The 26,221-nt window shown below is 42.0% G+C and overlaps 1 protein-coding gene and 1 long non-coding RNA gene across 4 annotated transcripts in view; both read left to right on the top strand.

The window, feature by feature from the left end:
* The window catches only part of LOC307216359, a 119,470-nt gene that overhangs the window by 68,663 nt on the left and 24,586 nt on the right, over nucleotides 1-26,221 (top strand). The gene's annotated exons all lie outside the window — the stretch shown is intronic.
* On the top strand, nucleotides 5,619-25,413 carry LOC307216285 (putative lysosomal acid lipase/cholesteryl ester hydrolase). 3 transcript variants are annotated; one of them, XM_079976437.1, is made up of 10 exons: nucleotides 5,619-5,866; nucleotides 11,494-11,602; nucleotides 13,824-13,941; nucleotides 15,942-16,140; nucleotides 17,677-17,786; nucleotides 18,863-18,999; nucleotides 19,999-20,145; nucleotides 21,582-21,653; nucleotides 21,775-21,846; nucleotides 22,623-25,413. In XM_079976437.1, exons 2-10 carry the CDS (start codon nucleotides 11,501-11,503, stop codon nucleotides 22,854-22,856), a joined length of 1,191 nt encoding a protein of 396 aa, XP_079832563.1. In that variant the 5' UTR covers nucleotides 5,619-5,866; nucleotides 11,494-11,500; the 3' UTR covers nucleotides 22,857-25,413. The 3 variants fall into 3 exon arrangements, with proteins under 3 accessions (XP_079832563.1, XP_079832564.1, XP_079832562.1); XM_079976438.1 differs by lacking the exon at nucleotides 5,619-5,866 and adding an exon at nucleotides 9,606-9,737; XM_079976436.1 differs by lacking the exon at nucleotides 5,619-5,866 and having other exon boundaries at nucleotides 11,459-11,602.

Here is a 26,221-nt window from a genome sequence, read left to right as displayed (position 1 = left end):
TCAACTGTTTTAAATAGTTGCCTCCTGTAGTACAAAACAGGATATTTAAGTGGAAAGTGAAACTTAAGAGATGGATGGAGAACCGCACTGGAAAATTCAGGGAAGTGTGAATTGTGAAGAATGGCTGTTTCAATTCACATGATGTTTTGGAAAGTGCAGATTATTGGTAACTTTGCCTTTAAATCCAAACTGTATCCAATTTCTTTTCTACCCCTATTAGTAAGTCACACGGGGCTTCTTTCTCAGTTAATACATAGATAGGATGGTACTGCATGAATGGTTTCCCCTTCTCGCTATATGTATATATGCCTTTTGGGTGGTGGTGGTTGTTATTGTTGTTGTTTTGCATGTGTATGTCTTCCACACAGATGCACCTGGCCAGGGGAAGCATGTGTTTCAAAAGTGGTGCTTGCTTGCACACATGCAGTTTGAAGTGGACATCAATTTGAAATGCCACTGGGACTAGCTGTGTACTAGTTTGCTTGCGCAGGGTAGCCATATCCATGCAAATGATGACAGGGAGTGAGGAGTGCCTGTCGGGCAGTCTTAGTAGATGCTGAGTGGAGGGAGGCGGCTAGCCTGATGCCACCAGCCTAGTGGTGCACTTTTAGTTTGCCTGCTGGGGTCTGAATTTGGAAGAAAAGCGGTGTCAGTAGAACTTATCTACCAGTCCAGGCAAAAAAGGAGGAAGCAGATTAGCCAAGGCCTACATCACCCCCACCCTCGGGTGTGCTCAGATGTGAAAGTACGGATTACCCAACATTGCACTGTTATGTAATTTTGGTTCTCTGTACATGTTTATTTTATTCAGGGGGTGTCCTCTTTTTGTTTTTAATACATGTGATCCACCCATCCATTTTACCATATCAGATTGCATGTGTGTGTTAAAATAGGCCTGCATAAATTTGTAAAGGACAAAGCAAACCAGACACAGCTCACCATCTACACAGTATGCCTCAGGCACTTAAAAAGTTATCTGTTTTGCTGCCTTTCTGCAAAAAGGAAATATGTTGAATCCACCTCTCTCCACCCATCCACCCACCCCAGTTTTCTGGAACCATTCGTTCCCTGCAACATGGAAGATGCCCCAAAGCTGCTCCCCTTTGCCCATCCTTAGCAGCAAGGCAGGGAATGCAGGAGGGGAGACAAAGAAAGCCAGGAGGAAGGGTCCAGCCAGCCTAGGGTTTGCTCCTCTGTTTGGCAACAGCCAAAGCAATGGGGAGAGTCCAAGGCTCCATGACTCCTGCACAGCTCTTGGGACTCAAGTTCATGAAAATTCAGAGTACAAAACAAGTACAACCAAAATCCACCAAACAGCATGTTTTAGCAAGAAAGTGATCCTTCTGGATCACAAAGATGCTGTGTAAAAGGAATACAGTCCTTTGGATTATATAAGATGTTGTATAGAGTGCATACAGTCATTTTATTTACAACAAAAGAAAAAGGGACTTGAGGCTTTGCTCAAACAAGTCATCATGCCATATTTGCCTATGCACCACAGGGTGGTGCTGTGATATCCACAAACTGACATAGTTGCCTTTCTTTGGTAATTATGTTTGTGTTTTCAACAGAAATAGAAACCAGCTGTTTGTCCAGTGTTACTACATCATCTTGGCTAGAATATGTTCGTTGTTAAAGTTCTACGGTATTCAGAGCCATTGTGAGACAAAACAATAAACCTTCTTAAGAATTTCACTTCTATGCTTTAGAGTAGTGGGTTTCAAATGGTCCAGACCCAAGACCCACCTCTGACTCCCAACCTGCAACATGGCACCTGCTTCCACATATTCATATTTTATTTATATTTAATAGCACTAATAAGGCACATGATTAATCCTAAAATGGCAATTTACAGAGCAAGCTTAGTATTGCTACTATGTAGATGAAAACCAGTGGGTTTTTTTACAGTTGTTCTTTGCCCAAATGCTGAGAAGCTATTGAAAACCAGTGGGTTTTCCCCCCAGACTTGCTCAAAATTTCAGTGAGACATCTGGGCATGTTTGTTGTTCCAGATTTCATTCCAGTGAGGAGTGATATTAGAAAGGCTAAGTCACATTTCATTCCATGCAGCTAAACTGTTGTTTTTTGTATCATGATTCTTGAGAAGTCTGATCACAAGACAAGTGGTATACAAAATAGCAGCGGGTGGATGATTGTTTCATTTGCCAATTCTGGGTATGTATTCTTTAGTCACTGAAATCCAAAACTTTGGTAATGTTACTTGCTGAAATTTCCCTTTTAAGGTTGTGTCACAAGAGAGCTCAAGGAACTGTTCTTGTAACTCATATCTTGATTCCAGTGCCTCTGTGTCCACAGTGAATAATTGTACTCACTGTACATCCTCACACAGTTTTAGGGGAAAATAGGCACAGAACCAGTTAACTGCTCTACATATTGACGGAAACAATTATTTACTTTTTGATCAACCAGTCAACCACTCAAAAACCAGTCAAATGTGGTAAAAGCCACCATGAGTTGTCAAACGAAGCACATGCTGATTATTTATTTCTGAAGAAAACCAGAACAGCCTTGTGAGCAACTGTCCTCTGACAATCACCTCACTTTTATGCGTAAGAAGAGTTTGGAGTGCAGAACCCACTCCTTTGCAGAGAATTTGTATGAAGAGTACTGCTTTTGATTAAATTAACAATTTTCTTAATTTTCACACATTTTTCTAGAACAGGGTCCACCTACTTGGAAGCTAGGGTTTCTCTGTGAAGAAAGTGGTTTATCAAAGTTACATTTGAAGCAACTTTGTGAACAAGTTGGATCAGTCCATTCTTCCTGTCATAGATGGTGCAAAGTTTTCTTGCTCTTAAAAACTGGTTGCCTATTATTTGGGGACGGGGGGGGGGGGAATCAAGTGGCTTTTGTTAAAAACTGCTATGCTCCCCCCGCCCACTGCAATGCCTCAACGGACACTTTCATTTGATAGTGTCTTGCCACATTTTTCCCACACAGGGATTGGCATGCTACTTTTCTTAATATTAGTGAACTCGTTTTCATTGGTCCAAATCTCAGACCCTTTTAGTGATTGTGGCCTCTTTTCACTTCAGTCATGTTGAGCAAGTGGACAAGTCATCATCACCAGATGAGCATCCAGGTAGCATCTCCCTCACCATCTGTTTCTTCTCCCACTTTCTCTTTCTGGTGTGTTCCCTCCCTTTTGTTTTCACAACAACCCTGTGAGGTAGGCAAGACTGAGAGTTCAATGACTGGTTTAAAGTCACTCTGAGCTTTATGGCTGAGTGGATTCACACCTGGGTCTCCTTCTAGCCTTGACACTCAAACCACTGCAACTCTGTTGGGATTTCTGCTAACACACAGGAAACCAAAACTGTTCACCAACCTGGGGCTCTCAGAGCCAAGTCAGTAATGTGTGCCCAGTTCCTTGTGGCACAATGGACCAGTGCATCTCGCTGTTAACTAGAAGGCTGGGGGCTCATGCCCACCCGGGGATAGCTGTGGGCAGGATTCCTGCACTGCAGGGGGTTGGACTAGATGACCCTTGGAACCACTTCCAACTTGATGATTCTATGATTCTATGTGCTGTAAAAGCCCAATCCCAACATGGGTCACATCTCCAACACACACTGAGCGCACACGTGTAACAATTAACAGTCTCATTGTCCCCCAAAGAATCCTGGGAACTGTAGTCTGTTAAGGGTGCCGATCTCTCAGAGCTACAATTCCCAGTCTCGTGGTATTGAATGGATCATATACTACAGCCACTTCTTTTTTCATATAATCATTTTTATTAAATTTTCTGTTTTACAATTTCAAATAAGCATTTTACAAACTTTAAAATACAGTAGTACCTCGGGTTAAGAACCTGAAACTGTTCTTAACCTGAAGCACCACTTTAGCTAATGGGGCCTCCTGCTGCTGCCGTGCCGCCGGATCACGATTTCTGTTCTCATCCTGAAGCAAAGTTCTTAACCTGAAGCACTAATTCTGAGTTAGCGGAGTCTGTAACCTGAAGCGTATGTAACCTGAAGCATATGTAACCCGAGGTACCACTGTATCCAATGACTTCCCTTCTTCTCTTTCCATTGTTCATTTTACATATCATACATCCCTGCATATTTTACTATAACCATTCAAAGCAATTTCCCACTTTTACATCCATCAAAAATTATTTACTCTGTTAAATTTGTCTTAATGCTGCCAGAATTTCCAGCTGTACACAGCTATTTTCCATATATCCAATAAATGTTTTCCAATCTTCTTTAAATGCATGTTCTTCTTGCTCTCTTATTCTATATGTTAAATCTGCAAGTTGTGCATATTCTGTCAACATAAGTTGCCAACCGTCTTTAGTTGGGACCTTGCTCACTTTCCATTTTGGGGCTAACAAAACAAGGGCCGCAGTTGTTGCATACATAAATAGCCTTTTCTGGCACCTGAGAATTTCAGTCTGGGTTATCCCTAGTGCTTCCCCCCCCCCCCGGGGTATGCCAGGGTATGCATACCCCTCAATATTTTGTGAATCTGACTGATGAATTTAATACTGACTCCAACAAGAGCTTCATTGCATTTAAACACTGTAGACAAATTAATATTTATAAAATTGGTAGGCCCTCCGTTGAGTTTGTTTAAGCCTTCAGTGTGTGTAAATTCATGGTTTTTGAAAGGACGACATCTGGCGACCGACACCAACAGCAAGCAGAGGAATCGCGAAGATGTTAGTGCACACAACCTCATGCCAATACCGTGAGCTGTCAGCTGTGTAATATGAGGTAATGCATGTTCTTTGTACTTTTGTTCGTTTACTGTATTTATTTCCCCTGATTTGAACTATAAAGTGGTGATTTTCTTGAGTCAAAATGAGAGTACAGTGGTACCTCAGGTCAGTGGCGTAGCGTGTCGGGGTGCAGGGGGGGGGGCGCCCGGCCGCACCGGGCGCAACATCTGGGGGTTAGGGAAATCCATGGGTTAGGGGGCGCAAATCCATGGGTTAGGGGGCGCAAATCCATGGGTTAGGGGGCGCAAATTACTTGCCTTGCCCCGGGTGCTGATAACCCACGCTACGCCACTGCCTCAGGTTACATACGCTTCAGGTGTGCAGACTCGGCTAACCCAGAAATAGTACCTCGGGTTAAGAACTTTGCTTCAGGATGAGAACAGAAATTGGGCGGCTGCAGCAGGAGGTCCCATTAGCTAAAGTGGTGCTCCAGGTTAAGAACAGTTTCAGGTTCTCCGGAATGAATTAAGTATGTAACCAGAGGTACCACTGTACCCCTAAACATTTCCCTTTTTTAGAAAAAAAAAGCACTGGTTATCCCGCATACTACAGCCACTCCTGGACACTTGAGAAGTAGCTCAGTGGCAGAACATCTCTGCTCTACCTGCAGAAGGTCTCGGCTTCGGTCCTTGGCATCTCTAGGCAGGGCTGGCTGGGAAGCTTCCCTTCTCTGATGCCCGGATGAGCCGCTGCCGGCCAGAGCTGGCAATATTAGCCTGGATGGTCTCCCGGGGAGTTCAAAGGGACTCGCCTCCCCGTAAACGTGCTCATGCCCGCATGAGTCACCACCACGGGAGGAGCAGCAGCTCCTCCGCGCGGACGCCAGAGGAAGAGGAAGACCATAAAGGCGTAGAGGCGGCGCCATTACCGACTCCAGCCCGCGCTCCCTCAGCCTCGCCCGCTGCCTCTGCCAGCCCCCGACCACCGGCGCCCAGGCCTCGGCTGGGTGGGAGGAGGAAGAGACGCGGGTGGGCATTCTCTCCCTCTCCGCGCGCTCTGATTGGACGGCGCGTGTGGCCTGAGCGGGACAAGCGAGGCTTGGGGTTGGCTGTGGCGCGCGCCCCCTTTTGCCGCTGAGGGGAAGAAGCCTGGCTTGCAACTCCTTCGTCCCTCGGCTTTCCGGTGAGTGGCTTCGCGAGGGGCGAGGAGAGATGCTGGGGCATCGCCTGAAGGGAGGCCGGGTGGCGGAGTCGACAGGGCGCCTCTTGTGTTTGGTGCTCCGCGGCCATTGAAGTCCGCAGGAACTGAGGGATCCCTTCCCTGGGGCTATAAGCAAAGGTGGTGCGCCAAGACCTGGAAAGTGGCCTGGAGCCTGGCGACTCGCGCAGGGACGCCCCGGCTCGTCGTGGAGGCGAGAGGAGCCTCCTGTGCGGTTCTGAAGGGCGCCAGTGTCCTGCACGAAGGGACGCCTGTTGCTGGACCTTTGCTCGGGTTGGGGGGATAGTCGCCAGCTAAAGCTTTCGGGACGGGGGGTTGGCAGGCCCTCCAAGTGTCCCTCTTGCCCAGGAACAGTCCCGGGTTGACAGAAGCCGTCCCCGTTTCTGATTGGACCCCAGAATGCCCGGCTTTTCCTTAGGAAGCCCCTGTTTTCATCGGAGAAAGGTCGGAGGGGATGCAATAGGAGGACATCCGGATGAAAACGTTGGAGGGGACGTCTCTCTTTTCATCGGAGAAATGCTGGAGGGTACGGGGTGGGGAATGGCGATATGGGCCAGAAGGGCATTGGCAACAGCAAATAAGGCAACACCTAGAAAGAGGGAAAGTGGCAATGGCAGGCTTCACAGCACCCCCGCCCCCCATTGGTGCTTCTGCATTGCAGGGGGTTGGACTAGATGATCCTCAGGGTCCCTTCCAACTCTACAATTCTCCCATGCTGGTAGAGTGAACTAGCTTCTTTAACACTACAGGTCTTCCTCTTCTCCCCCCTGCCTTGCCCTCAAGTGTGTGTCTTTTTGTTCCTTATATGCTGCATAACGGACTGAAATGAATCACAAATGAATTACTGGCATGGAGATGGATGTAACATAGTGGTTGTTTTACTTGGGGTGGCAGGAACTTAATTTTGCTGCTCCCATTTGGCTTCTCCCTCCTATGAAACCTTTCAGTCTGTTACTCAAGTTCTTTGGAACAAAGAATGGGTTGCACTTTAGGTTAGGACCCTTTAGCTCTTGCAGTTTTAAGAGGTGAGATGGTGCTTTAAAAAGATTAGCTTTCCCCTAATCTTCTAGCTGCATATTTTGGGTGTGAAATAGGGGTACTGATATACAGCACAGGGCACTTGTTCATTCTAATCTGCAACCTGAAATCCGTTTAAATTTATGCCCAGTTTTCTCTTCTTTCTGTCTAGATGGCCAGCTAAAAAGGGACAGCAGTAGAAATTAAGAGTCTTGTGGCAGAAGCTTCTGTGGCAAGGGTAGCAGATACGATGCTCTCCAGATGTCATAAGGAGTACTACTCCCATCAGACCCAGCCAGCATGACCAGTGGCCCAGCATGATGGGAGTTGTAGTTCCAACAACTTCTGGAGGGCACCATGTTGGCCACCCCAGTTCTGTGGACTAGATGCAGCAGATCTTTTTCAAGTTTTGAGAGTTGTGCAGAAGTGGGGGTTTTCTTTGGTTTGCAGTGATAAGAGACACCTGTGCCTGATGAAATTGCCTCTGCTGAACAACTCTGAAAACTGTTGTTGTACTACTGGTAATTCCTTTTTTTAAAGGTCTAAACAAACACGTAAGAAAATGGTGCTAACATTGCAGCACTCCTAACAGCCCTGATCCATCAGCTGAAGACCATAGCTCAGTGGTAGAGCACAAGCTTTGCATGCAAAAATCCTATACTCAGTCCTGGGCATCCGCAGGTAGGACCAGTGTGGGGAAAGCCCTGCCTGAAATGCTGGAGAGCCACTAGTCAGCATAGACTAGGGTTAGCCAATGTAGTGTCCTCCAGATAATGTAGGACTACAGTTCCCATTTGCCCCAGCCAACATGACCGATGGTCAGGAATGATGGGAGTTGTTGTCCAACAACATCTGGAGGTCACCAAATTGGCTACCCCTGGTGTGTGCAGTAATAAGCTGGATTGACCAATGATCTGATTTCGTAAAAGGTAGCTTGACAGGTTTCAATTATATATGGGATATACATCTTGGGAGAAAGGAAAGAAGCTCTAATTTTGTAATCAGAGAATACTTCATGGTCCCAACTCTGAGTGCTGTAGAAAATTGGGTAGAGCAACACACAGTACCTCTCTTCTCTGCAGTGTTAGAAACTGAAATAGGAAAGCTAGGAGCTAAATGGCACCTTAAACTTAGGTTATGGATGCCACAATGGAGTGTCTAGGCACACTTTTTTACAACAAGAATACAAACCTGAAAATGAATGAACTGCAGCTAAAATCTTACGTTCATTTTTCACACGGTCTAGTTCTTCCCCTGCACACCACCTTAATATTCTTAAGAAGACCCCTTCTCCTGGCTAAAGAGAGTGACTGGAAGAAAAAGGTCCTTCTTTCCTTCCAGCTGTGGCAGTACTGCGCCCAGAGCTCACAAACTGCTCACATTAATGAAATTCCCTGTTGCAAAATTCGCCTAGAGCAATGGGAGTTTCAAACACTGCTCCTCTGACTTCCCAGTGTAATCCCTGCAGCTGTGCAGAATGTAGTGGAGATCCTAACCCATTTTAGTGACTGTGAATATGACGGTTATTCCAGGGCAATTAGAGAGAGAGAGAAAGTGCTATGCTGGAATTGACAACCTGTTAACCAGGTCCTTCGTGTATAAGAGCAGCTTCATCTGCAGACATTAGCCAGTGCTGATGCTCACTTTCATGCTCAGAAATACTTCACCTGCTGGTTTCTACAGATCACAGCAGTTGTTAAACTTTCACAGTTAAAAGGCACCAGGGCAGGCCAGACTGGTTATTCTCTGGTTAGCTGATAACTTTAGCATGTACAGGCATGTGTACTCCCCAACCTTGTGATTGTTTCCTGTGTCGATTTGTCATGTTTTTGTTACTGTTTTTTAAGCCTCTCCAGGTTCTTTTGGGATTTCTCTTTCAAAGTGGTTTCCTCAGTGAGCATTGCTAAGGTAGTTAGGGTTGTGGGAAAATACGTATTTTCCTACTTCTCAGGAGACTTCTGCTTGTTAGATGCTGTCTGTGAAAGGAGAAATAAATCTTTTGTGGCAACGTTAGCACCACTAGCAGGTAACACTTCTTCTTTAACTTCTTCTTTTAGAACAGTTGTGTGTTTCTTAATACCTGCTGCTTCCATGTTTCTGTTCTCTGAAAGAGAGATGAGCAACAACATGTTGTTGCAAGGAGTGCTCCTGTCCAGTGTTCCAGATAGCCATTCCAGTCTCCCCCCCCCCCCCGCGCACTCAACAAATTGTTCCATTTTTCTCTGTAGGATCTCTCCATATATATATATATATATATATATATATATATATATATATTTCTACAGACCTGGAATATTGCCATGTCTTTTGTGCCATTTGATTAAATAAGGATCCACCCACTGATGGGAAAAGAAAATGGGAAGGAAGAGACAGAAATAGGGGGTGTTTTCCTTTTCCAGTGATACATTTAAATCAGTGTTGGTTTATCTTTTTGTAAATGGCTTTGAGGATTTATTTATTTTTACACAATCAAGCGGTGTATACATTTTATGCAAGAAATAAAATGAATCAATTATCAGTGGTAGCTAATGCCCCTTGGAACCAGTAGGGTGGAAGGCAGGGAGGTGAACAGCAGGTGGCCAATGACAGGCGGAGACAACTCTTACACCACCCCCTCCCAATACTCTTCTTTGCCGAGTTCTATAAGACTGAGACTGAAGAATAGGAGGCTGACAACCAGTATAACTCCCTGGACTGGCTGTAGGATGGGGATAGCTTGACCAGTGTAATCCATGCATCAGTAACATTTGTAAGCTTGAGGCTGGATTGCTGAAACCTGCTCTGTGTTGGGTGGCCCTTGGGTTTGGAACGTCTACAGGTAACTCCTCGTTTGTTTCTTCAAGGCCTTGAAAGCTGAAAGCCTTTCACAAGAGACAATTCGGCTCAAAAGCTGACTAAAACTTTTTTAAAAAAATCTGTGATAAAGAAGGTTACCTGATCTACTGGCCTTGCGTGTGCATCTTTGATCAGAAAGTGAAGATTTCTTGGCATGGATGTAAAGTGAAGGGGGAAGTTCTCATGCTTTACACTCTCTGTGCTGCTGCTGAAGGCAGGGTTAGAAAAAAAAGGAAAGAAAAGTTTGCAGTTTAATGTGATTAATGTTAATATACCATTGACTCTCTGGGTGCCTTGACTTTTATGTTATCTTTCCCCTTGGCCTTTTAGCTAAAACAGGCTTTGTTTAGCTGATCATAGAGCAGTTTCAGGAAAGCGTGATTGCAATGAACTTTATCTTCTCTCAGTCATGTGCTGTTAAAAAGCATGTTGGGAAACTGCAGAACAAGGACAGCCATAGTCACAGATCAAAGGCCAAACTCAATAATGTTTTGCATGTCATATTGGGGTGGGGCATGTCTCCCTGTCTTTTATCTGAAAGATAAGACTCTCCCCTTGGACAGAGAATGATAACTGCAACAAGATTACTATTATTTTTAAATTCAGTATTTGCAACTTTTGAAATTCATCCTTCTCTTGTTGATGATTCAAATTATCAAGGAAATGGCTTTTAAAATAATGAGTTTATATAATGCCCTTGTAGAAATGCCATATACATATACATATTCTGATATATGCCAGAAGAGGTTTGGCTATAGGTGATAATGGCTTCATATTCTGGCTTGTTTTGAAGTCATTATCTATAGTTTCCAGGCTTGCACATAATGGAAATCTCTTGTTAAATGCTGGCTCTTGGCATGATTTGTTGCTTTTTTAGAGGGCACAGCAAAACAACAGGGAGATAGTCCTATATGTGAGTGCACACACACTGGTTTATTATGTCAGGGTTTCTGGCACAGCATTATGTGTGGGCATGGCTGATATGAAAGGGAGCAAGGGATGGTCTTTTGATTTAAGACAAAGTGTGTTAAGCTGACACAAGATTACTATCATGTGGAGAACTGGTGGCCTCCACAGGTCACTGGAAAATTTCAAAAGCAGATCCGCCACACCAAATGATTGAATGGTGACTGCTCCTTTTTCTGGTTGCACATGTCAAGTTGATTCAGCCTTTTCAATAGCTGTTGCAATTCAAATGATCCATTTGGCATGCCAACCAAACAGGAATATTCAAAGTGTCCTTTTTCAAAACCCAAATACAGTTGACCAGTATTATCTTAAAAGAGTAACAATCCATGTGAAACCACCCGGTAAGATGAGATTTGGACGAGATATTTGTTAATTCATGACTTGTACCCTTAACCATTACACTGAGACAGCACACCACATGTAAAATTTTGTTAAGCCAAGGCTGCAAACCTGGACCCAGTTCTTGGAAGTAAATCACATGGTACTGCCTTCTGGGTATATGTGCATGGAATTATGCTGGATCTTGAGCAAGGCCAAAATCAATTATCTCTATTACAGAGGTGTTTTCCCTCTAGGAAAGCACTGTTCATTCATAAAAACGGTTAGTCTTACTCTTCAAAAGCTGCTTTATGTACCGTTTCTTTCAGTGAAACATGTGCGCACATCCTTAACTGTTCTCTTTGTGGATTACACTGTAAAAGTATTAATTTAGGTTTGTGGAAAAGTAGTCTTACATATGTGTACTGAGGGATGAATTTGTTTTCATGCAGATCAAGGATGTGGCTCCTCATAGTCGTAGCGAGTTTGATCCAAGGACTTGCAACTTCAGAAAACTTTGTGAGAAGACGAAATGTCGACCCTGAAGCTACTATGAATATTGTAAGCCCTTTTTATCCTTCTGTGTTGTATCTATTATAGTTAAAGGCATCAGTGGCAATTGGTTCTACACTTGATATTCCTGAAGTTGCATTTTTACTGAAAGTTGGGATTACATGAAGCATGAAAATATTCACTTACCATTATTATTTTTTAGGAACATAACCTTCCCTTCTGATACAGTTACATTGCTCAGGGTGACTTACAGCCATTAAAGCAAAACAAACAAACAAAAAACACCAATCCCATAAAAGATATAAAGTGGCAGTGACAGACTTGGCGGATAGCAGAACTATATGCCCACATTCCAAAATGTTTCTGTCTGGCAAGTCTTGCTCAACACTCTCGTGACCCACTAACACAGGGATGGTTGGACTTATTGTTGAAACATGCCTTCTATTTGCTACAACAGCAAGCTTCTTTCAAGCCTCCCCCCCTTCTCTCTCTGTCTCTCTCTCTCTCTGGTGCGGAGAGAAAGTGGAATCCTGCAAATTTACGGGAAGGTCTCTGAGTGTGCATATGAGGGCACAACACTGAAAAACCTTGTGCTAAACTATTTGTTAGGTGTCAAACTTTCCCTTGATAATTATTCTTGGGAAAACTGGAGGCTGGCTCAATGAGTCTGTTGCTCAAGTACCTAATCGGATAGCTCTAGAAAGCTGAATTGCCGGCCAAAATATTGGGAGATATTAGAACAAGAAGGAGATACATTGAAATTGCAGAGTTTTGAGAAACTAAAAGACAAAGTGCGAGATTGGCTTCATTATTATCAAATAAGAGAGGCCTATAATCTGGATAAAAAAGTGGGCTTCCAGGTGGAAAAATCGAAACTGGAAACAGAACTGTTAGAACCTAAAACTAAGATCCTTTCAAGAATGTATAACTTGCTGCTGAAATGGAATACTCAGGATGAAACAGTTAAATCAGTTATGATTAAATGGGCACAGGACATAGGTCATAACATTTTGTTTGCGGACTGGGAAAAGTTGTGGACCACAGGTATGAAATTTACGGCATGTAATGCCTTAAGAGAGAATATTATGAAAATTATTTATAGGTGGTACATGACCCCAGTCAAGCTTGCTAAAATTTATCACCTGCCGGACAATAAGTGTTGGAAATGTAAAGAAACTGAGGGTACATTCTTTCACCTTTGGTGGACGTGCCCGAAGATTAAGGCTTTCTGGGAGATGATATATAATGAACTGAAAAAGGTATTTAAATATACCTTCCCTAAGAAACCAGAGGCCTTTCTCTTGGGCATAGTCGGCCAATTGGTGTTAAAGAAAGATAGAACGTTTTTTATGTATGCAACAACAGCAGCAAGAATACTCATCGCAAAGTACTGGAAGACACAAGATTTGCCCACCTTGGAAGAATGGCAGATGCAAGTAATAGACTACACGGAAGTGGCAGAAATGACTGGCAGAATCCGAGACCTGGGAGAAGAAGCGGTGGAAGAGGACTGGAGGAAGTTTAAGATTTATCTGCAGAAAAACTGCAAAGTTTATGAATGCTAAATTGATGTTGGATATAAAAATAATATGGCATTAGTGATACAGTGTTAAAAAGTATGCAAAAATGTAATAGAAAAAGGGTGAAAGATTAAAGTTATATTATGTCAAAAGTAAACAATATGCTAAAGGTGTTTAAATATAAGGAGGAAAGATCGGAGACATAATAGAAGTGATTTTAATAATTAGAAATGAGTTTTGAAAGAGGGTAAGGATTTGCTGTATCTGATTGGACAAAGAGGAACACAAAAAAGGGAGGCGCGAGGAAGTCAAGAAAGAAAGTTTTGTAAACATGAATTTAAAAATTGGAGTTTTTATTTTTTAATTTCTTCTCTTTCTTTGATGTATATCTGTGATTGGTTTTGCTGTTTTGTACTTCTTTGATGTTTCTTCTTTTTCTTTAAAAATAATTAAATATATTTTTTTAAAAAATAGAAAGCTGAATTGCCTCAGGGATACTGTTCAGTTTTGCATTAAAGGCGGTCACCAAACAGACTGCTGAGTTGTCCACAGCAATAACTTATTAGACTTCTTTGGAACTGACAAATAAACTGGTGTGTGGGACAGTCCTCCTCCCTTTTCTGACTTTGCACCTTTTGCACACTCCAGGTACTGACTGTCTTCTGTGGAAAAGAATTGTCTAGGCCTTTTTACAGACATTTGCTAACGTTCCCAACTGAATGCTGCCCATTCTTTCCTTTCCCTCCCAGAGCGAAATTATTTCCTTCAGAGGATATCCCAGCGAGGAATATGAAGTGGTGACAGATGATGGGTATATCCTGAGTATTAACAGAATCCCTCATGGGAAAATAAATCAGTGGAACAAGGGTGAGTGTGTGTTTTGAGGTAATACATTGTGTGTACACATAAATGCAAATGCCCCATACATTGCAGAGATATAGATATAGATACAGAGAAAGAAATGAAGGCTTCTTGCTTTGGAGAAATTTGGCTTACATCAGGTTTCACCAGTGCAAAAATAGATAATATGTTTGATAATGTAGGGTTCTTATAGATCTATCAGTAACAGATTCTTTGTTCAGTGAAACTAACAGTTAAAAAGCAGTTATACACACCTTGCTATTGAGCTCACTCCTACAAAATGAATCTGTCCCCTTCCCCCGCAACCCTTTTACCATCTAAGAATTGGGGCATGAGGATAGAAGGGAAGGCTGGTAGGTGTTATTATTTAGCTTTTTACTTTTTTTAAAAAAAATCACAGTGTATTTTCAGAGTCTTTTTCATCTTCAGGGTTCTCCCCTCCCACAAAGGCAGTAGCATAATCTGGGCCACAGAGAATTTGCAAGACATTCAGATGAATATTACCACACTTGGAGTTCATCCAAAACATGGCACCATTCTGCCCTCCAATGGGACCAGTTTTGCTTGTATGGCTTCATTACATATGCCCCAAGGGCATGGGAAAGCACAGCACTTTCTCTATTCATGTGGGGAAGTGAACATTCCCTGCTTCTTTTCCCAAAGGCATTAGATGTGGAAACATTGTACTCGACTGAGCAGGACTGAGCTAAAGCTACTCCACCCACCCACCCACCCACCCACCCACCCTCAGAAGTTGGATATGAGAGGGTTTTGGTTCAAAGGAGCACAGGAAGCCTTGCTAAGTGAGTGAGAACATAGGCCAGGCACAAGCTCTTGCCTGTCTCCCACCCCGTTCAAATTCCTTGATTTGCCCATAGGGTGCTGGCAGGTCTCTTCCCAAGCAGTGAAAGTTTGTTGGCTCTCTTCTCCATTCTTGGAGATGTAGGATAGATACTTTATATTGATAATGACTGGGCAGGCTGCTATTCTTTTTATTATTATCCATTTTGCTTTCTTGGGTGTCTCTTGCTATCCAATGTAGCAAAATAACATGGTGGTCTCCTTTTTCCTATAAAAGTGATGGTTGCCAGCCAAGGTGTCCTCTTCCGCTTTTGTATTTTGTGGTCTCACCAGTTGCTCAGCAATGTGGGAGGAAGTGCACACAATTGCCCAACATGTTCTTGTTCTTTTTTACTTTTAAGATTTCAAAAAAATAGGCCATACTAATAGATGAAGTCAAGGATATTTTAATCCTTTCCTGAGCTATTAAAAGAAGTGTGGAAGTGTGGTGGCAGGCAGAAAGGGAAGCTAGAATAACTAGTTCATAGTCCATGTTGACATCAGCTGTTTTCAGTCCTGATGTAGCTGTGAGCTGCGCACCACCTTGACACAAGTGACAGGGAAGTGCATGTGATCTTTTTGGGGGCGGCGGGGGCGGATCTCTTTAGTTGCAAAAGAGTCTTTTTGCAGTTGTCACAGATGCACTTGCTTCAGCCATTCACAGAGATTCACTACTACCTCTTCTTTCAAAAAGGGTGGAGATGGTAGCACATCCAGCTCAGTGTCCCAACGCCTTTGCCTCTCTTGTCTGCAGCTTTTTCCTTGAGTAAAAGGACTTCACTCCAAGGTATGGGGCTAGGACAGATAAAATAAGAGCTGTATTGAACTGAGCAAAGGTTGGATATTAAAAAAATGTTTGCTCTACTTTCCACATTGCATTTAGAAGTGATTGGGTGGTATGCCACCAAGTTTTACTCGGAGTAGACCTGTTGTTGACCTAGTCATGCTTATTAATTTCGGTGAGCAAAACTTGGTTGACTGCCCCCCTATTCATTGCAGACTAAAAGACACCACTTGTGGAATTGCTGGCTATGCATTCTCTTTGCCCCATGTTTATAGCAGGCATGGAATGATCACATGACTGGCATTAAAAATTTTGATGGATCTCAGTCTTGTTGAAAGCAGACACTGAAGCAGTAACTTTGCTTAAAACACTTCACTTTCAGGTCCCAAGCCTTCAGTGTTTCTGCAGCACGGCTTGCTTGCTGATGGCAGTAACTGGGTGACAAATCTGGACTACAACAGCCTGGGCTTTATGCTGGCTGATGCTGGCTATGATGTTTGGCTGGGAAACAGCAGAGGTAACACTTGGTCCAGAAAACACATACACTATACAGCAGACCAAGAAGAATTCTGGATGTTCAGGTAGGGTGAAATATCTAAACTTACTTGCATGTCGCTGGTTCCTGGTTTTGCCCTTTAGACTCATGCTCTTCATATTGGTAGTTAAATAAACAATCAAACTTGCACATATTGCACATATGGGGAATTGTGTTTGGTTGAAATGCACAATTGGGATAACCCCAGCATCAAAGGATGAAACTGGTTGGCAATTCATTTTGGGGCCCAATTCGGGGTGCTCACATTAGTGTTTAAAGTTCTAAACGACTTAGGACCAAAATATCTATAGACACTAGCATCTGCAGCAAGGGCTGATGAACTGCAACTTCCCGATTCCTACCTTTTCTTAATTTTTTTTAAAAAGAGTTAACTCTTTCTAGCATTTGCAAAATCTGTAATATGTTGCAAATTGTACAGGTGCAATTATTCTTTTTTTAAAAAATGAGAAACTAGCCTGCTCCCATTTCAGTGTTTTGAACCCTGCTGAAAATTTATCCTGGTGCCCATGTTTACAAACACTCTATGGGAGAACGGAACCTCTTGGTAGTTCTGTCACCCTCAGAGCTTCAGAAAGTGACCACCTGGGAGAGGGCATTCTGTGTGGCAGCCCCTAAGTTTTGGAGTTCCCTCCTCATAGAGGTGCACTTAATGTATCTTTTGTTATGTGCTGAAGAGTCATCTCTTTCTTCTGGCCCTTGACACCAGAGGTGTATAATTTAGGACCCACCCTCTTTTCTTTTATTGTAAAGTCTTTTAACTGTTCTTAATACTGCATTTTAAAATTGTTGCAGCCCACCCTGATACCTCAGGGTGAAGCGCAGGTAAGACATTCAATATATAATGATGGTGGTAAAAAGCGTCCTTAGTGGTGTTAATATACTTTGGGTGGAATTAGATTTGATGTGGGAGAACATCGTCAGACATGGGCATGAGAGGAAGCAGAGCCTTCCGCTGCCCACTGCATAAATTCTGTTCCTCCCAAATTGACATTTTAAATAGTTGTTTCTTCCATTGTTTCCAGTATTTATCACACTGGGAGAAACATGGCTTTTTCATCTCCCTTTTCCAGCAGCATTTGTCTTCCTCTTCCAGTCTGTTGATGTTGCATTTGTAAACCGCCCTGATGATTTATAAGAACTTTGGTGGAAGTTTGGTTTGCCTTGTTTGGCTCTCCAGGTGCTGCTATCTGACATCTAGAGACAGCTTGCCTGTCAAAACTGTCACATTTTGGTAGCCACGTGGTTGCTGTGAACTAGGTAGTGGCCTTTCTTCATGTGCAATGAATTGCTCATAATGTGACATTGACCATTTCTGAACAGCGCCGGTGGAGATATCTAAGGAGGACAAGTAATGGCTTGATTAAAAAAAAGACTCTGCTTCACAAACGTTCAGAGAATTGGGGACTTGATGGGTCTGTGGTGAACTTTGATCTATCAAATCCAAGCCTGTTTCTTCGACTGCATTGTGCTGAGAACATTGCGTTTGAGACTAACAAAATGTGGGTCCCACTGCATATGCAAGCCTGTTAAACATAGGCTGTTTTTTTCCTTTCCTTTGCAGTTTTGATGAAATGGCTAGATATGACATTCCTGCTTCAATAGATTTTATCCTGAACAAAACCGGACAGGAGCAAATATTTTATGTTGGCCATTCCCAAGGCACCACAATGGGTAGGTTTTCAGGTTTCTTAAATGCACATTGACAATTCTAATACCTACAGCTGTTTCTTTGTACAGCTGCTATTCCAAATTACTTTTAGGAGGAAGCTTGTTCATAGTACCGCGACTACACATGGTGTCACTGGACAGACATTGGAAATAAAAACAACCATTACTCAATTGTAACAGGAAGCTGCAGTCCAACAAACCCAGGAAGTATTGCATTAAGGCCCATGAGAGAAGGCAAGAAGGGAGTGTGTGGGCCCGAACACTCATTCTCAGTCAGAAAAGTCACAGGGCAATAGTAGTAGTAAAAGGAGATTTACTCCTTCCCCTGTACCATCTGCTTTAAATTTGATCTGGAGAGTTGGGTGAACCCAATGACAGTTTCAGGGGGCACACAAGGAGAGAACATTCTGTTGCACAAGGAAAAGTCCTTGCTGTAATGGAATATTTGCCTCAGTGCTATGTTGAATAGAACCTGTAGTTGAATAACCAACACAGTCATATCTTAACCTCACCACTGACTGTCACTTCATGTTTTGTTGATTCTTAAGTTTATTGATCAAGTGAATTTACAGTTACTACACTGTTGAGGATATATATGCAACCGTAAACATTTTAAGTTGGTCAAAAGCAAGAAAGGGTATTTTCTGTTTCAATGCCCAGGTTAAAAAACTCCATCCATAGATCCATAGAGGGGTGTGCTTGAGTCCCTCTGTTTTAACCTTCATGTGTGCTGCTAAGGCTTTTCTATTATGCCAGGTTTTCACTCTGATTTCATCTATCTTTCCCCCCACTTTTAAATTTTGCCAGTGCTGGTTGTATTAGAATTGTTTGCCACGATAGTAATTTCATAAGCCACTTTGAGTTTATAAATAAAAGAAGGGTTCAGATTTCTTAATGCAAACAACTTCCTTTTGACTTAAAGGTTCTGACTGTAAATGGTTCCACACAGGCCATAAAATACTTCATTGCTTTTGTGTTATGAGAGATCTGAGCTTAAAATTTTGATCTTGGGTTTTGTTTGAGAATGCCCAGCTAGCTATATTCATTTCTCTTCTCTCCTTTTCCATCCCATTACCCAGCGTTCATTGCATTTTCAACCATGCCACAGCTGGCAAAGAAGGTAAAGATGTTCTTTGGACTGGCGCCGGTAGCCACCGTAAAGTTTTCAACCAGCCCGCTAGCCAAGATTGGAGTGTTTCCTGAACTAATGTTCAAGGTATGTAAAAAGGTAAAGGTAAAGGGACCCCTGACCATTAGGTCCAGTCACGGATGACTCTGGGGTTGCGGCAATCATCTTGCTTTACTGGCCGAGGGAGGAGGCGTACAGCTTCTGGGTCATGTGGCCAGCATGACTAAGCCACTTCTGGTGAACCAGAGCAGCGCACGGAAACGCCATTTACCTTCCCGCTGGAGCAGTACCTATTTATCTACTTGCACTTTGACGTGCTTTCGAACTGCTAGGTTGGCAGGAGCAGGGACCGAGCAATGGGAGCTTACCCCGTCGCAGGGATTCGAACCACCGACCTTCTGATCGGCAAGCCCTAGGCTCAGTGGTTTCGACCACAGTGCCACCCACATCCAAAGTATTTTGGACCAAATACTTGCTTGAACCACAGTCCGCAATTGTTGCTGGATGTAACTAAGTACTTGGGAGTGTGCTTTTTCGTTGGCTCTGTACATACTTGAAGAAAAGAAGGAACATACCGTTTAACAAAAGCCTAAATGAGTGGCTCGTTTCAAATGTAAACACATCAGTTGACCCGAGACTGCTTGTAACGCTCTTCAGCACCTAAGCTGCTCAAACTAGTTGCTGCTGCCACTTGGCATCAGGGTGTTGCTGTAGTTACTGTTTCCTTCAGTGGGCTGTAAAGACAATGTCTGAGTTCAGTAACGAAAGATTTGCAGAGAAACTGAGGGAAGTCAAAAATTGATGAATGTGAGAGTTAATATGAGTTGATTGTATAAAAATGTTTGGAAAATGAATAAAAAATTATTATAAAAAAAGACAATGTCTGTGTTGAGAATATAGTGCAGGATCCTTTTGCCTATGCATGTGGGATTTGAATGGGTTCTCTATCCTAAGTGACTGAGTAGAAGATTCTCATAATACTTTTTGTCATGCTTTGTTGCTGTTTGATAAGATTAGCAGTATCCGCAGGAAACAGACGATTGACTTAACCTACTGACCTATATACTAATGTTTTTGTTTTGGCAGGCAATGTTTGGGACTAAGCAGTTTCTCCCTCAGAACAAAGTTATGAGCTGGCTTGCTACTCACTTATGCGACCATTTCGTATTTGATTATCTTTGTGGCAATGTTTTCTTCCTACTATGTGGGTTTAATGAGAAAAACTTAAATATGGTAAGTTTTCTGACTACCTAATAAAAGGTACAGACAATGATCTAAATAATTTGGATGTGTGTGAATTTTTCTAAAATTATTACAGCTTATGCCATCCATATCTTACTTTATCTTGGGCAAAATTTGCTTGAATCTTACAAGTGTCTGCACATGTTGCTTTGGCATATTGGAAAACACATGATTGCTTGGGTATAACTCATAGTTCCATATGTTTCTCTTCCTGTTATGGGATTGTATATTGTAATTTTATGTTGTGAACTGCTTTGAGATCTGCAGACGAAGGGCGGTATACAAATAAAAATAAAATAAAAGACAGTGACCCTGGCATAGAACTAAGTTCTGACTGCCCACTTTGTAAAAATGGAAAGGGGGAAAAAATGTTGGTGTGGATTATTAGGTGATCTTCTAGATGTAGTTATTATTATTTCCTTTCTTTTCTACCAGATTTCTTCTTTTCCTAGGGTTACAATGATAAACAATGTGAATAAAGTACACTCATGTAATCATACAATTATGCTGAATATTTTTTATGCATTTGTACAAGCTGCAACATAACACAGTTGTTATGTTCCAGCTTGTACAAATGCACGTAAAAATATGCATTGATCTGTGGCACACTACAGCTTTAGAATTACAATGTGAACCATGATGTGAAATGAATGTTTGTAGTTGTTATGCCACACCCTGAATACCAATCAGGGCTGGTGCACAGGGAACTATTTAAGAATGTATTGTAGACCGCAAGCAGGCTGTGGCATTAGGCACTCTTTCCTTGCCACCTTGACTCAGTATGAACATGGTCAAGAGTGCTCCTGAATTCTATTTTAGCTTTTCCCAATTAGAATCCTAGAATGCCCCTTAACCATGATTGGTAGCTATTGGATACAACGTGAAACAAGGGTAGGATTAGTTCATGTGCTAGAGAGGTGAGAGTATGCAATCCCATGACACACTCACAGTTGTTTATTGTCATATCTGCATTGGCCCTAGGGAAGTTGTGCTGGATCATTATATGAATTATCAGGGCTTTAACATACCTGGGAAGCAAAGCCTTGCTGAACACAGTAAAACTTAATTCTCGCAACACACTCATAGGATTTCACTGAAATAATTTTGCTACGTAATATGTAAAATGCAGTCATGTTGTGGGACGTTAGTTAAAACTAATATAGTGGGACAATCAGGTAAAAACTCAAATACCTTGCCCTAAGGTAATGTCACTGGTAACATAATATTGAGATTTGCAGCTTGTTTAGAGTGCCAAGTTGATCTCTGTAAAGAGCTGTAGGTAGTTACTTTTTTGCTGCAAATAAACACAGAACTGCATGATCTCTGATGCAGTACTTTTGTTCAAATAAACCAAATGGAACAAAAGAAATTAAGTGGCTGTGCCATTTTGTGATGGTTTCACTTGATAATGTTGCTGTTTGTTACAGACTCGAGTAGATGTATATTCAACACACTGTCCAGCTGGGACATCTGTTCAGAACATGCTGCACTGGGCTCAGGTAGAACCTATACCCTTAATTCTGTTTAAAGAAGCTTCCTGCATATAAAAACAATAAATAAATAAATAATATGTGAAGGTATATGCAAACATTACAAATGCAGCATGCCTCTTTTTTTTAGGCTGTGAAGTCTGGGCAGCTCAAAGCCTTTGACTGGGGTAGCAAGAAAGCAAACATGGCTCACTACAACCAGGTAAGAATTTCTCACTCATTTGTAATGCAGTGGACTCCTAACTCCCATCAGCCCTAGCCAGTACAGTCGTACCTTGGATCCCGAACACTCTGGACATTTTAGCTCCCGATTGCCGCAAATCCGGAAGTGATTGTTCCGGTTTGTGAACGTTCTTTTGGAACCTGAACGTCTAACGGGGCTTCTGTGGCTTCTGATTGTCTGCAGAAGCCGCAGTTTGGTTTTCCAATGTTTTGGAAGTCGAACAGACTTCCGGAATGGATTCCATTCAACTTCCAAGGTACGACTGTATGACCAGTGATATTGATAGGACAGGGCTTTCCAACAGGTCTATCTACCGGTCGATCGTGGGCTGTCCCTGGTCGATCCTAGTCGATCCTGCGATCTCCACCGATAGCCCCCCCAAAAAGCTCAACAACTCTGATCCCTCTCCCTAAAAAAGTCTCAACAACTTTGACTTACCCCTTCCCAAAAAAGCTCCACAACTTTGCTCATCCTCTCCAATGGGTAGATCACTGCCAGTTTATTTACAGTGGGAGTAGATCACAGTCTCTTGGAAGTTGGACACCCTGTGATAGGAGATGTGGTCCAGCAATATCTAGAAGGCCACACATTCCCTATTCCTAATGTAGACTGTGTATACATATACTGTTTTTTTATCCATAAATCTTTGTTGAATTCTGAACTTCAAACTTGCTGTTTTTTAAAACTAACTAACTAACTAACTAACTAACTAACTAACTAACTAACTAACTGTTTTCCTTCCCCATCCCTTTTAGTCAACACCACCTTTCTACAAAGTAAAGGAGATGACAGTTCCAACAGCTCTCTGGACTGGAGGTCATGACTGGCTTGCTGACCCAAAGGACATTGCCCTATTGATGACTCAGGTCCCGAACTTAGTTTACCACAAGAATATCCCTGAATGGGAACATCTGGATTTCATCTGGGGCCTCGATGCCCCACAGCGCATGTACAAAGATATAATTCAACTGATGCAGAAATATCAATAAGGCCACATCATCCTAGGAGCTGTGATTCTGAAGCATTTCTTCAAGAAACTAGCATGGTCACGCTGCTTTTTTTTGTTTAATCATGGAAAGAAATCCTTCCTTCTTTAAATACGTATTCTTTTATTAACCTGTCTACATGCAGTTTAGTAATACCTCAGGAAATTTACATTTTTGCACTGCTCATAAGTGTTCTCATGCATCTTGAATGGAGATGTTGAGACACAACTTAAGTGTTCTTCTCGTTGTGGTAGTCTTGAGGAAAGGAAAAGCCTTGTTGCTAATCTTGTCTTAGTGATAAGTATCTGAAAGTAAACCTGATCTGCCCAAACTTGTTATGGAGAGTGGGGTGGAGAAATGTTCTGACTAAAGCCTTGCTAGCATCAGGAAGCTTTGTAAAATGAGATCTTGTCTCACCCCACTTCCCATAGCAGAGTTAGGAAGATGATCTGTATTCCGATCAGAGAGCATTGGTGCATGTTGTAGGCTTATTTCCAAGTGTGTCTGATAATGCCTGTGGGAAGCTTCCATCATTTGCTGATCTTGGCTGACTCTGCACATTACAAGAAGAAAACAACACACTGCAGTGGTTAAGTGTTCCCAACATGGGATTCCTCTAGGGCTCTTTTTTTGAGTGTTGGACCTTATAGTCCACCTTATTCTGAAGTGCATTCCCTGGATTGCTCTGGAACTACTCAGGGACAAATGCTTTATAGCTGTGCCCTTGTGATCAAAGCACAAACTGTGTTCTAAAGCTGTTACTTCTTTGAAGATAAACTGGCATGTGTTCAGGAATTAAAATGCATGCCTTAAAATGTGTGACACTGTGTCGCATTGGGAGAACAATGCATGTGACTCTTTCAAAGAGGAGCTGCATCTAGGGCTTGCTTCTGTAGCTGTGGAAATATACGAAAGTATTAGCCTTCCAGTGTTCATGTTTAAAATATGTGGGTGCTGTTCCAAGGCAGCGACCCTGTGTTTTGAAAGCAGCAAGGTACGTAGCACTTATTTAAAGGCTTCCAGGTTGAGCCTAAATGCATTTTATTAGGGTTTTGAAAGAAAAAGAAACTTTCTCCAACAAGTCCTTTTTTATTGGAATACAAGCTCTGAGCATGTATTATAATGCTGTCCCCAGTGGAACATTGCTCAGTGGTGGAGCACATCCTTTACACCCCATGTTTAACCCGTCATTTCTGGGTAGACCTTGGAAAGACCCCTTTCTGAAACCCTGGAGAGCTGCTGCCAACTGGTGTAGGTAATATGGAGTTAGATGGGCTAAATGTTCAGACTAAGGCTGCATCCATATGTCACTTAGTTATGTCTTCCTAGCATTTGCCTACCTGTGCATTTTTGTGTTTTATGTGATCTTTCACGCAATGCAACAGCCACCCCTGGAAATCTAGTGGATGTTTAGCACTCATGCCCAATGCTAATTCTCTCCAGGAAATAATAACAATTTGCAATTGTCTTAATTTGGAAAATCGCTGGAGTTTTGTATTGACAAAATTTGGGGCACTATCCCAGCATATAGTTCTTTAACCACCATTTAAATTAGCACAACATGGCAGCATATTGATCAAAAAGCTCAAGTTCTAAAATGCAACAGGTGCTATAGTATAAAAGGAATGTTAGTGATCGGGACAGAAGGCACTTAGCATTATAACCAGTAAAACTAATGCAATAAACCCGATGTCTGAATGCATCCTCAGAGCAAGGTAGCTTCCTATAGCTGATGTTTCACAGGCCAAGCCTCAGTGAAACGTCCAATACTACCTACCTCCTTGATATTTCAGACCCTATGGAGCTTTTTTCTATATCAAAGAAGTGTTGTGGAAATATATGTTCAAACTGTGAGATGAATTCAGAATTGAGATGGCATGAAATATTTTTATTAACTAAATTCAGAACTAGCTTATATGGAAAATGACTCTTTTTGCAACTTCACAGATCCATAAAGAATGATTAAAAGGAATGGTTTGGATTTTATAAAGCAAAGTTCAGTTTGCAACTTGGAGACGTGTTTTTTTTTCTGCAGAGATGAAATGAACGGCAGTGCATAGACTGACTACCAAAGATGCTCAATTATATTGTGTCTATGCTCTGATTCTTTATGCTCTGATTCTCTTAATTTTTCTAACTTTTGCACTGAACTGTAATTAACAGATGGAAATGGGGATCTGACAAGTTAACATTATTCATAATGCTTTAATAAAGTTTTTTTAAAAAAATAAAAATACTTTTTTACTTTGGGTTGTTTTGTAAAATCAGCAAATATCAGTTCTACATTTTATGTGCAATATTAAGACATTCTAACCACTTCCCCTAAATATGAAAACTGATACTTGTAGTTATGCCCGCTTTTTAATCTTACTATTATATGCCATTTTCTGCTTTGGGTGCAAATTAATATTTTAATAACAAAAACAAGGAAGCATAGTTGCAAATATTAAACTTTGTTGAAGAAATCAGTCTGGGAAACCCATGCACTGTGTCTCATGTTTGTCTAAGCTTTTTTGGGAGGAAATGACAGCATTGAATAAAAATATAAATGAAACTAAAAGTGGTCTCCATGTGTCGTTCCCACAGATGCAAGTATTATACTCTGAAAAGATATTTCTAATGAAGGCTTTTAATCACAAAAATTGTACATATGAAGTACCCCTGTCTTATCCAAACAAGATTGGATAGTGGAAGGAAATTACTTGTGTTACAGAAAGCAGAGATCCCTGGTGGAATTTCTATGAGCTTAATTTAAAATAGTTGAATGGAAGGTCCATAAGAATGCTCAATCATGGCAGAAATGCCTGAAAATTCAGAACAAGGATTTTGGATAACAGAATACCCTTATAGGTAGTACTGTGCCTCCAGAGTCTGCTTCCTGTTGTCTGTCTGAAACAATAGACCCCTACTCTCTCCCATCCCCACAAAGCAATGCATAATGTTTACCTCATAATTCTAGTTTATCAGTGACCGTTCAGTGGTATTGCTGCTTCGCATTGTAGAGGCACTGCTCTGCCACAATAGACACACAAGTGTACACACAACACTTAAAATAATGCTATATGGCGTTAACAGGTGTTCCTATCTGAGGCCACAAACCTGTTATACTCACAGGCCTTCCCTTAGCCACCCCAGCAGTGATCCAATAGAAGGAGTGGTACCAGCAGACATAGGGTGGCTGGCAGGTGAATTTGAAAAAAGGGAGGAAGTACCCCAGAAGTAGCTTTCATTGTGATTGAATATGCAAAGTCTGAAGTTCAGAAAATCCTAGATGGGAATTCTTAATGTTGTCCTTTCTGCTTTAATTTGGAAGCATTTCTGGAGCAAGCTACAATTTAAAGCAAGTTGATGCTGTTTTCTGCCACAAG

The sequence above is a fragment of the Podarcis cretensis genome (genome assembly GCF_951804945.1).
Source record: "Podarcis cretensis genome assembly, chromosome: 5".
Lineage (NCBI taxonomy): Eukaryota > Metazoa > Chordata > Lepidosauria > Squamata > Lacertidae > Podarcis > Podarcis cretensis.
The sequence above is the reverse complement of the archived record's forward strand: the minus strand, read 5'-3'. Positions and strand labels throughout refer to the sequence as shown.

What these genes read in the sequence shown, in the direction of transcription:
- LOC307216285 (XM_079976436.1), top strand. Translation starts at nt 11,474, where the DNA reads ATGAATTTGTTTTCATGCAGATCAAGGATGTGGCTCCTCATAGTCGTA. An exon ending in CTGAAGCTACTATGAATATT is followed by an intron (nt 11,603 to 13,823) that starts GTAAGCCCTTTT and finishes TTTCCCTCCCAG; the next exon opens with AGCGAAATTATTTCCTTCAG. An exon ending in TTCCCAAGGCACCACAATGG is followed by an intron (nt 17,787 to 18,862) that starts GTAGGTTTTCAG and finishes CCCATTACCCAG; the next exon opens with CGTTCATTGCATTTTCAACC.